Source organism: Sardina pilchardus, chromosome 6, assembly GCF_963854185.1.
Source record: "Sardina pilchardus chromosome 6, fSarPil1.1, whole genome shotgun sequence".
NCBI lineage: Eukaryota > Metazoa > Chordata > Actinopteri > Clupeiformes > Clupeidae > Sardina > Sardina pilchardus.
This window is the reverse complement of record NC_084999.1, coordinates 20,401,888-20,413,889: the sequence shown is the minus strand read 5'-3', so window position 1 is coordinate 20,413,889 and position 12,002 is coordinate 20,401,888. Positions and strand designations below refer to the sequence as shown.

Here is a 12,002-nt window from a genome sequence, read left to right as displayed (position 1 = left end):
GGGGACCTCGCGACATAAGCAATCACTCAGTGGATTCAATCAGGCAGGCTTTCTCAATTCAATTCAATTCAATTCAATTCAATTCAATTCAATTCAATTCAATTCAATTCAATGGTGCTTTATTAGCATGACTGTTTTCACAATGTTGCCAAAGCTAGTGTTACAGATGTAAAAGCACTGACGTTCTCTCTCTCTCTGTTCATGTGTGTGGTGTCTTAAGCTGCTGGGACCTTGAATTTCCCCTTGGTGATCAATCAAGTATCTATCTATCTAGTATCACCTTTGTGCAAAAGCGTAGGGCATACATGGAAGGACTTTCTGAAGCTGGGGTTGTCCACCTTTGTCCAATATGAAGGATGGAAGTATAACATGTCGATGAATGTTTCCATTTTGAATTTGAGAAACAGCTGACTATTAACATTATTTGGATGCTTTTGCCATGATTGGACATTATTTCATTTTTATGAGAGGCATTTTCTTTTGCAATATTTCACACAAGTTTGTCATTTCAGTTTGTCATTTCACAGATGATTAAATGATTAGTGTCACAGTTGAAATCATGCCACGTGCCCGGCAAATAAATTGCAATACAATCTTCATTGCCACCGCTATTACTCGGCTCACCACTGCCCCACTTAGTGAAAGCTAACGGTCTGTCATGTAAATCGAAAAAATGTCCCTCGTGCTTCCTGTCTGTTGCTCCAATGAATGGCTGAGAGGACGGATAAACTGCAAACACCTTTGTCAGCGCTTGGTTTTCCCCTTCTGTTCTTGGGAGCACAAGTGTGGCTCCAGCATCTGAGCAGAACTTCACGCCCTCATCAAAAGTGGCTACAAGTCCATCAGTCACATAATACTTCAGCCCAACCTTTCGGAAGGTGCGGTAACCTGAGGCTTTAATAGATGAAATATATGTGCCATCAGCATACATTGCACTACATGACATTTTATACAGTGTTTTAAACAATACTTTGCCAGCTCACCTTTTTCTAGTAGAGACAGTCGTCCTCTGAGAGCCTGAATCTCTGATATGAGCAAGCTGTCATTGGCCAATGTCCCTGAATTCACAAGACAAATTGTATAAATGTAAAAAATCAGTTAATTCACTAATCATGTCCGCCCCTTTACCTTGAACCACTTTGATATTGTAAGTTGATCTCTGCTGTTTTTCTCTACAAGTGTCCACCATTCCCCTGCTTTACCAGGTGTTCCTGGATCCCCTCTGTCCCCCTTTAGGCCAGGTGGGCCCACTGGACCAGCTGGACCCATTTCTCCTGGAGGGCCTTGATCTGTTGCCACGCCTGTAAAGAGGAGAAGCATGTGTTTGTGGATTATACTCCACATAGGAAGGTACCTGGAGAAAAAAAAACATATGCAGACACATGCACACACACATACACACACATACATACACACACACACACACACACACACACACACACACACACACACACACACACACACACACACACACACACACACACCAGGATCTCCTTTGTCCCCCTTGGGTCCAGGCGCTCCCGCTCTGCCATCTTTCCCATCTCTTCCGTCTCTGCCAGGAAGGCCGTTGTGCCCTGGGGTGCCAGGTATGCCAGCGAGGGCAGGGCAGCTGAGGGCTGGAGGCTCCAAAAGGGATTGAGCTTCTCCCACGATGAGCAGCTGAATCTGCAGCAGCAACAGCACAAAGACACAGAGTGGGGATGCCATGCTTTCACCAGCTCTTGACTTACAATCTGAAGTGATCGAGAGATTCGGGTATTTATAGGCCTACAGATCCTTGTGATAAGAACTTTTATGTCTTTTACATAATGATGGCACTTGTTATAACTGACTGTGTGCTATCAACTCTACAAAGAGGTTATGTTTTTGATGCGGTTGGTTTACAACAATTCCGACATGTTATCTGACTGCCCTTCTAATGGCAAGATAAAATAAGTTGGCAATACATGTAAGAGCTCTTGGGAAATGTGCAATAGCCCTCACAGGTTCCCCTCCCCATTCAGAATGTGTGTGTGTGTGTGTGTGTGTGTGTGTGTGTGTGTGTGTGTGTGTGTGTGTGTGTGTGTGTGTGTGTGTGTGTGTGTGTGTGTGTGTGTGTGTGTGTGTGTGTATGTGTGTGTGTGTGTGTGTGTGTGTGTGTGTGTGTGTGTGTGTGCACACCAGGGGTGGAAATTAAAATTTGAAAATGTGAAAATCTATCAGCCAATAGCAGATTTCTGGTAAAATTGCACGCATGCGCAGGCGCATATAACATTCATATGACATTACACAATTACCTGCATTGCAAATTTCGGTAACACTTTAGTTTAGGGTGTCGCTGTTACAGTGTACCTACCTAATTAGGTACAGTGGTACAACCTGTGTAACAACATGTACTATTAGGTACTATCATTGTTCTTGCATTATGTATTTGTGGGTACCTACATATAGTTGTTACATTGTAATACTGAGTGCTTTTACAAAACTTTGCCAATTTGCATTTATGTCACTGTATCAAAGAGTAATAAGTGTGTACCAAGACATGTTCCAAGACATCAAAGACACAACATACATGTCATATGTGCATGCAAGTAATTAACTGGTACATTTAACAGGTTTATTCCACAGTATCAAAGAGTAACAAAGGTGTAGCAGTGCAGCTGTTACATTTATCAACTGACACACTCATTACTCTTTGACACAGTGACATAAACCCGTAACAAGGTTGTAGCAGCACAGCTGTTACATGTACACTGAAGACAATGACCCCTTGACTGGAGCTAAGAATGGTTTGTATATCAAATCTTTCATGACCAGATTTACCCCATCCAGCAGGTCTCAGGTCAGCCCTTTGCTTCTGATGAAAAATGTAGGCAAATTGGCAAAGTTTTGTAAAGCACTCAGTATTACAATGTAACAACTATATGTAGGTACCCACAAATATAATGCAAGTAATGATAGTACCTGATAGTACATGTTGTTACACAGGTTGTACCACTGTACCTAATTAGGTAGGTACACTGTAACAGCGACACCCCAAACTAAAGTGTTAACCAAATTTCTATAACTGTATCAATAAAAGAAAATCAACATTTCAAACCCAACAGGCTACGTGGCACGAACGGCCTTTCCAGTAGCTCATTTATTTCTGGTGGAGTGTTACTGTAACTATGTGGTTACGGCATCTTCCGTTATAGGCTATTCGGCTCCTTACATCTGCACACCGACACTAAACATCTTTGTTTGCACAATAATAGCAATTTTAACAAAGCCATAAATCCTTCTTTGTTGTAACGTGCTGATTCACTAAATGCAACACCCTACACTAACAATATAGCAGTAGGTTCAAGCACACCTGGTTCTACCGGAAACAAACAAGCCCATAGAGAGCCCTTCGTGCACGTAGCCTATTTGTTATTGGAGTGCACATTGTATGACATCCAAATTCACATAAGGGTGTGAAGTTTGATTAAGGTTGCATTTGTAATGTTTTCCTATTAATGACACTTCTGAGAAATTGCGACGACTAAGAAGAAATGTCAGGAAACAATGTACCTCTAATCTCTTCTTGTGTACATAAACTCCCGGCCACATACAGTATAAAAGCCAGCCGTAGAGAGATCCAAAACCAAGGCATCCAAACATGAAGCTCCTGTTGCTACTGGTAGCGACTTTGAGTTGTGTGGGTAAGATGATGACACTGTGAAATATCTTTACTTATCAGTGAGAGGTTGCGGCCAGGGGACAACAAATATGTTGTTCAATGAGACTGTCTTGCAGGAGTTGTTAATCTGCCATTTTGGCTTGGACACATGAATTATTCCCAGCGTGTAATGAACCTTGGATGTGTTGGAACTTGAATCTCTCTGTTTAGTCCTTTATGGTCAGAGAAAAGTGGGCTGCATTACAAGGCCTGTGCATTTATCCCTGAATCAAGCAATTACTTTTTTCCACAGCCAAGGGTCAGAACATTTAACATTGTGTATTACACTGAGATTTAGAACTAGACTTTTTAGAAGAGGTGACTACGCTAACACAGTAGTTTGTTATGATTTCCACAGGGGTGAGTGTGGGCACGGACTGCAGCCCGTTCGCCAGACCGTGGCTCGTCTCCCTCTCCAATGGTCAGACCGGGGTCCTCCTCAATGAGTGGTGGGTGCTGACCAAAGCCTACTACAGGGGCATGTAAGTGACAAACAGGGAAGACGATCAAAGCAAAAGCAGACATTTTGTATTCTTTCTCAGTATAGTAGTATGGTCTTCCTGGACTGGACACTGGCTGATCATCTGTATTTACATTTACATTTATTCATTTGGCAGATACGTTTATGCAAAGCAGCTTATAGAATAGAATTACATTTAAACCATTGAGATTTAAGCAGTTTAATAATAATAAAAAAGAGCTAAAGAGCTACAGCTACAGCAATTAAAATGAATATTTAATATTTATTAAATATACATTTAAGCTACAGTGCAAAGGAGACTAGCTAGGGAATGCGTACTGTATGTCAATACTAGCACTAGAGGATAGGAGTGCTTACATATATATGAAGAACTAGTCAAGTATGGTGGAGGAGAAGCGGTAGAAGAGGTGGTAGAGGAGGGAAGAGAGGGATGTGGAGAGGAGGAAGGTAGAGGAGGGAAGATAGTGTGGTGAGGAGGAGGGAAGACAGGGATGTGGAGAGGAGGAAGGTAGAGGAGGGAAGAGAGGGATGTGGAGAGGAGGAGGGAAGAGTGGGATGTGGAGAGGAGGAAGGTAGAGGAGGGAAGAGTGGGATGTGGAGAGGAGGGAAGAGAGGGATGTGGAGAGGAGGAAGGTATAGAGGAGGGAAGAGTGGGATGTGGAGAGGAGGAAGATAGAGGAGGGAAGAGAGGGATGTGGAGAGGAGGAAGGTAGAGGAGGGAAGAGAGGGATGTGGAGAGGAGGAGGAGGGAAGAGTGGGATGTGGAGAGGAGGAAGGTAGAGGAGGGAAGAGAGTGTGGTGAGTGTGTATCAGGTGTGTGAGGTTGTCAGAAGGGCTATAGCAGAGGAGGTATTCTGTTTGGGGTTTCTGACTGTCATGTCCACACAGCACCCAGCAACTGGTCGCTCTCTTTCTCTATATTTCTGTTCTGACTTGTTGCTGTGTTCCTCCACCTCCTTTGTCGTGTCCACAGTTCTGAGCAACTGGTCGCTTGACTCGGAGTGGATGACCTGACTGGACAGTCGGACCCAGAGCAGAGGATCTCAGTGGGCGAATGGATTAACCGCAGCAAATACACCACCCGTCACAAGAGGAGTCCCGTAACTGACCTGGAGCTGGTGAGGTTGGCCTGGTCGGCGCGCTTCACCCCCCAGGTCCAGCCCATAGCTCTGCCCACTCGATGCCCACAGCCTGGGGAGCGGTGTGTGGTGTCTGGCTGGGGACCCAGTGACCCAGGTGAGCTGATGAAACCTTTTTAAAAGTGTTCTTGTGATAACTCCTAAGAAAGTTCTCTGTGGTGCTTTTCTATTCATGCCATTCTCGTTTCCATACTCTGTATTTCGATCACCACTGCAGGGACCGGGTCGAGAAAGCAACAGTGTCTGGTCCGGGAAGTTCTCAGTGAATCTGCCTGTAGGCAGGCACACGGGTACTGGACGGGCAATCTGGTCTGCACTGGACCCCAGCACACCACAGAATGCAACTGTCTGGTGAGTGAGAGAGTGTGTGAGTGAGTTGCTCAATGGTGTTTTTTTGCCCCCAGCGGCACCTTCCAGGCAGCACAGCCTAAAAGGCACTACCTTTCCTAACCCTAACCCCCTCAACCCTCATCCTACCCCTAAACTGAGGGGAGTAGTGCCTTGAAGGCAGCGCTGCCTGGAAGACACCATTGAGGGCAAATAATACCAAAGACCGAGTGAGTCTCACTTATGTTGGAAGATAAATGTGTCTATGTAGCCTATTGCTATTATAAAAACAAACCAAGTGACTGCATTAATCAGTTGTCAGACCAACCAAACTTGTTTACCTATTTGTTTTTCTTTCTCTCTCTCTGTCTTTCCTTATTTCCTTCTTTCTTTCTTTCTTTCTTTCTTTCGTTCTTTCGTTCTTTCTTCCTCAGAGAGACGACAGTAGTGTTTTGGAGTGTGGAGGCGTGCTGCAGGGAGTGAAAGGTTTTGTATTCTTATCTGAGGGATGCTCCACAGGGAAGCCAGACACCTTCTCCCCCATCTGCCAGTACAGGAGCTGGATCGACGCAATCATGAGCACCAACACTCCAACTGTGGGGCCGCAAATCACAAGTCTACCCATGACTCCAACCACAGCTTCAACCTCAACTATACTGATAAGCGCCGCATGGCCTTTTGACGATTTATCTTAAACCAGTGTGAAAACTAGAGGGGCACGGTGCTGACAGCACCAAAGCCATGGCTGTCATACCAAGAAAATACAACTTAGCCGACTGATTAGTAGAATTTCGATAGAAGATAGAAAATGTAAATCTTAAGTTTCAAATGGGAATAAATGACTTCTGCTTCAGAAACATTACAGCTTGAACTGAAACAACAACCACCACTATACAGAGACCAGATGAGTGGGTGTGTTGAATCAGAGTGCTACACACACCGCTGAAGCTTGCTGAGTAACAATGCCAAAAACATGGGGTTGACTCCCATGAAACACAATGTGTATTATGCGCACTGTGTGTCATTTTGATACATTTAAGTTCATGGAAATCAGTAGGAGAGTAGGACCTGTGCCCACTTCAACTGCTGCAGCTCCAATTAGATCAACCTCACCCAAACAACCAGGACCTGAGCACTGGAACCCTTTACTGGTTTGGTAGCCTAACAGCATTCCAGCTTCTTTTATTATTCTTTTTTGCAGTATATTCTTTGTTCATTCCAATGCAATTTTGTGAATCTGCTTTGGTGACTGGTGTGAAATAAAATAAACTTGCATCCGCCAACTGTGTCTGAGAGATTCATTAGAGAGAGGTGTTTGATTAAATGGATCACTGATGTGGATAGCATGCTAATGCAATAACATGAAGGCTGTTTTATGTTTTTGTAAACAACATGTCTAGTCATTTACATTTAGAATGCACTGAAAATAGACGGGTTCTGGAGGAAATGACACAGAGGGATGATAATCTTACAGCATACTGTAAGTCCCTCTTATCTCTCTTTGGAAATGCGATCATCAATAAGCCATTCATTCTTGAATACAGCATATAGTAGACTGCAACTCTCCAAACTTGATCATTGACCCTTAGGCTTGGAGAGATTCTGTGAAAAAGTTAGGCCTATAGCGGCATATTTGAGGGAAAGACTTTCCTATTTGTTCTGATTACAAATATTTTGACACGTCATGTTAAAATGTTACCGTTTTCACCTGTAGTGTCCTACAGAAGCCTGGACTGCTATTATGTGAGCACGAGCAGGGCTAAAATGTAAAATTATGTTTAGAGAACAGAATGTTAATAATCAGCACCTTAAAGTTAGAAATAGCAAGGTTATTAACTTTTCCTCACATTTTCTGCTAGAAGTTAATTTTTTCAAAATGTGTTTTACTTTGATTAATGGTGTTTCTTTGGTTCTGATAAGCAGTTGGCACTGTAAGATGGAACTGAAATGTGAATGTTCAATGACTCATATCAACCTTAAACACGATACCTTTTGTACTGGTCCTGACTTTCTTATTCGCTCAATTGTTTTACCTGTTTGCTGTGATATCTGTAACATTATCTTATCTTTTATATTTGGATATTGCATCCGGGGGAACAATGCCACTGTTCTCTTTGATTCATACATTTGCTGGAACTATTTGTTATGTAACAATATAACAGACTCTTGAGCCACATGATAGCTGCTTATGTGCTGAATGTAAGACCAAAATGTTGCAAAGTAATTCCCACCAACAATCTGAAGCCACATACAACTTGGAGGATGCAGACACCATCCAGACATTTAGCTTTCAGCGATTTCACACTATCTTGTCAAATAATGGACAAATTAAGGTTATCCTAAATTACACAGTAGCCTATAACGTCAGTGGGTTTCAGACTGTCCGCTGGGGTACCCAGAATGTTGTGTGGGTGGTATAAGATTAATTCTAATTGTGTCTTATCAGTTGTGTATTAAGTTGCAGTGTATTAACGTGTAATGTACAGGTCAGTGTGTGTGTGTGTGTGTGTGTGTGTGTGTGTGTGTGTGTGTGTGTGTGTGTGTGTGTGTGTGTGTGTGTGTGTGTGTGTGTGTGTGTGTGTGTGTGTGTGTGTGTGTGTGTGTGTGTGTGCGTGCGTGTGCGTGTGCTCTCTTTGGTTGTTCCCCTTTCCAGTATCCTCATGCAGGTGTGTGTGATTACCATTGTGGTGTGCAGTGTGTATGACTGTCGCTGCCCTCCTGCTTTCTTATCAAACTATATCATTAATGACCTTTGCCACTTCAAATAAAACCTTTGTACTACGCTTGAGACGAAGTTAGCTGTTTGTTACAAATGTATGTATACACTCATCATACTGATAAGTGAATTGACTTTTCCCATCATCCCTGATGCCATTGAAACAATTAACTTCCACTTTTTAAAAGTAGGCTTTTGATACTCCATTTGTTACGTTACATGACAACATTATATGACATTCAAATTGACATGAAGTCTGACAAAGCATTTTCCAACTGCCAAATCCAAGAAATGATAAGAAACACAGAACCCAATTTCAACACAAAAGAACAAATGTCGGGAAACACACTGAGTAATAGCTCGCCTCTGGCATGCGGTTCCTCTTGACTGTATATAAAAGCCAAGGCCAGGCTGGGTACACACTCCACAGAGAAACATGAGACTCCTCTTGCTGTTGGTATCTGCTTTCAGTTTTGTGGGTAAGATTATTTACTCATCAGTCAAAGAGTGATTAAGAAGTGTAGAATTAATTCAATCTTATTTATCCTTAAATCAAGTAATTCCTATTTTTCTATAGCCCATGCTGATATATTATTGTGTTATCACATCTTAGACTAACTTTTTGACAACATTAATGGATGTCGTATGATTTCCATATACATGTAGGTGTGAGTCTGGGGGTGGACTGCGGTCCCTTTGCCAGACCGTGGCTGGTCTCCTTCGGACGCCTGCAGAGTGGAGCTCTCCTCAACGAGTGGTGGGTGCTGACCAGCTCCTCCCGCTCGGCCGAGTAAGTGAAACAGCCTCCCAGACCAGAGTCAAGCTACAGTATCCTCCATCCTCAGATTTACACGCATTCATTTATCAGATGCTTTTTTTCCAGAGACACTTTACACATCTGTGACACAGGTGCACACCCTGTTAAGCATTAGGCCTACTGGGCCACACCTTCAATATTAGATATTCTAAAATATATTATTAGTCTATTTTTATGATTTAATATTTATCTTTAGTCTTTTGTAAGGGTCTGCCAAGTCATCATAAACATAATATTACACAGCGTGGTCATGTGGACAATGCATCACTTTCCCTCTCTTTTTCTGTATTTCTGTTCTTGTTGCTGTGTCCATCCTCCTTTGTCGTGTCCACAGTTCTGAGAAACTGGTTGCTCGACTCGGAGTAGATGACCTGGATGGACAGTCAGACACAGAGCAGAGGATACCTGTGGCCGAGTGGATTAACCACATCCCCTATTCAGACTTCCGCCGAAGCAAGAGGACTCCCGTAAATGACCTGGCGCTGGTGAGGCTGGAGTGGCCGGCACGCTTCACCCCCCAGGTCCAGCCCATAGCTCTGCCCACTCGATGCCCACGTGTTGGGGAGCGGTGTGTGGTGTCTGGATGGGGATCCACAGATTCGCTCCAATGTGACATGGGTGAGTTTGTGTAGAGACAGGCAGAGACATACAATCCAGGCTGTTAGACTCGATTCAATTCAATTGGAGAAGTGACTGCAACAATTATACTTTTTAAATGATTACACACACACACACACACACACACACACACACACACACACACACACACACACATTTGTACTTTCATATCTATTTCTCTTCAGCAGGAATCTCTTCCAGAAAACAGCAGTGTCTGCTGCAGCCCGTTCTGAGTGATGTGTCCTGCCAGCGGGAGCATCGCCTGTACTCGCCGACTCCCAACTTGCTCTGCGCCGGATACCAGCACACTAACAAGGGCAACTGCCTGGTAAGAGTGTGTGCGGGTGTGGGTGTGGGTGTCTGTCAGTGTGAGTGTGTGTGTGTGTGTGTTTGTGTGTGTGCAAATATAAAGAAAGAAAAATGTCTAACAGGGTTGTGTGTAGATTGTGTCAAACGTGAAAAATGAGGATGAGAGAGGTAGTGCGAGGGAGGAGTTGTGGACCGCACGGCTCTATGCCCAGCTTCACTCGTTCTTTCTTTCTTTCTTTCCCAGAGAGATATGGGGAGTGTTCTGGTGTGTGGTAGTGTGCTGCAGGGAGTGAATGGCTGGGGGATAGAGGGATGCTCTGGAAAACCTGAGACCTACTCCAGAGTGTGCCATTACAGGAGCTGGATTGATAAAGTCATGAGCACCTACTTTACTACAACAACAACAACAACAACAACAACAACACCAACAACACCAACTGCTGGTACTCCTGAACCCACAGGGGATCCCAGGCCCTCCTCCACCTCCACATCTGCTACAACTTTTTGGGATCCCACAGGTTGGGGTCCAACTGTATGACACCATAAGCTTTTGACATAAAAAAAACAGTTTTCTCTCTAACACATCTGACCTGGTCTCGTTCAGGGAGTGTGTAAATGTGTCTTTTCTGGTTCTTTACTCTTTCTCTTATTCTCGCATCCTTAGACACATTTTGAATAACTTTGTAAAGTTTGGGTTTCTTACCAACAGGATTCGCACGTCCAATCAAACATTTCAGAATGCCAGGGCATTACTGCCCACAAATGGTTATTTGAAGCCATTAAATATTGTGCCTATCGACGTTATTACTAATTAAAGCCAATATTTCAGTAAATATTTTGCATAGTACAAACACAAAGCTGATGTGCAGGGTAAGCAAGAGGCTGACAGTCTCACTCTAATTTGAAACACTCCGCAGGCATCTTTTTTCTTTTACAGTAATTTGAAGAAAAAAGCTGTCCGTTCCATGCCTTGTCCAACAGGTGGCAGCAGTGCCAAATCATTCCTCCATAAACTTGAAGCAATCATGTTCATGTATGGGGTCCAACAAAAGAGTTTCCTCCAAATGGCTCCTTGGACCAGTTGGATTTGATGTATTATTATTGAGTCAGTTTATTGCATCTTGAATAGTCTTATCTTGTGGATGTTCTGAATCACGAGTCCTCATACCCTAACCCACTTGTTATAACATGCACTTCAACATAAAACACATGCAAACAAAGGACTTTAAACATTCTTCACACATAATATATCTCAAAATCAGGAAACCATCTATAAGTTCACCAGCTGGTGAAATGTGAAATATATGTCCTACTTCCACATATACTGTACTTAGGCCTATATGTTTGTACACAGGTGAATAGTTCAGCATTCTGTCATTTAATTATCCATTAACACAAATACATGGGTATTGTTGGACACTAAGTGACAGATAGTGACAGATGACACAAGGAGTCAACAGCCTATTCTTCCATAATACAGAATGCACAAAATATGTTAGTGTGAAGGCACTGTTGAAAAAGATTGTTGAATTCTTAATGATTATTTTTATATTGACAAAACCCAACCAGCAATGCATGTGTTGATTTCTTACCACATGATTGTCTAATGGCCACGTGCACACAGGTATTGATTATGGCCAATTCCTTATAATGTACTGTATAACCTGAGGGGAAACAGTGAACTCTGCCATACATTTTGAATCCTGACTTCCAGATGCTCAAAGAGAGCTTAGACTGACACCACAAATACATGTTCTTACATAAACATAGATAATTAAAAGAACAAAACACACCTTGAAAGTAGACCTATAAGCACTAGTATTGAATGTTTTGAACACTTAACATAAAAATACATTATTTTTTTCAAAACTGAATAAAATGGTGCATAAAACAGTGCTTTGGAGGTGTGAAAG

At 42.8% G+C, this 12,002-nt stretch overlaps 2 protein-coding genes across 2 annotated transcripts; one reads left to right on the top strand and one right to left on the bottom strand.

Moving 5' to 3' along the window:
* Nucleotides 1–508: 508 nt before the first annotated feature.
* LOC134083389 (mannose-binding protein C-like) lies at nt 509–2,955 on the bottom strand. Its single transcript, XM_062539718.1, has 5 exons — nt 2,944–2,955; nt 1,485–1,665; nt 1,203–1,301; nt 984–1,058; nt 509–894 (listed from the first exon to the last, which is right to left on the bottom strand). The coding sequence occupies exons 1-5, from the start codon at nt 2,953–2,955 to the stop codon at nt 509–511; spliced, it is 753 nt and encodes a 250-aa protein (XP_062395702.1).
* A 1,072-nt stretch (nt 2,956–4,027) lies between these two features.
* LOC134083388 (trypsinogen-like protein 3) lies at nt 4,028–6,410 on the top strand. Its single transcript, XM_062539716.1, has 4 exons — nt 4,028–4,103; nt 5,166–5,399; nt 5,520–5,653; nt 6,064–6,410. The coding sequence occupies exons 1-4, from the start codon at nt 4,028–4,030 to the stop codon at nt 6,322–6,324; spliced, it is 705 nt and encodes a 234-aa protein (XP_062395700.1). The 3' UTR covers nt 6,325–6,410.
* Nucleotides 6,411–12,002: the final 5,592 nt, after the last annotated feature.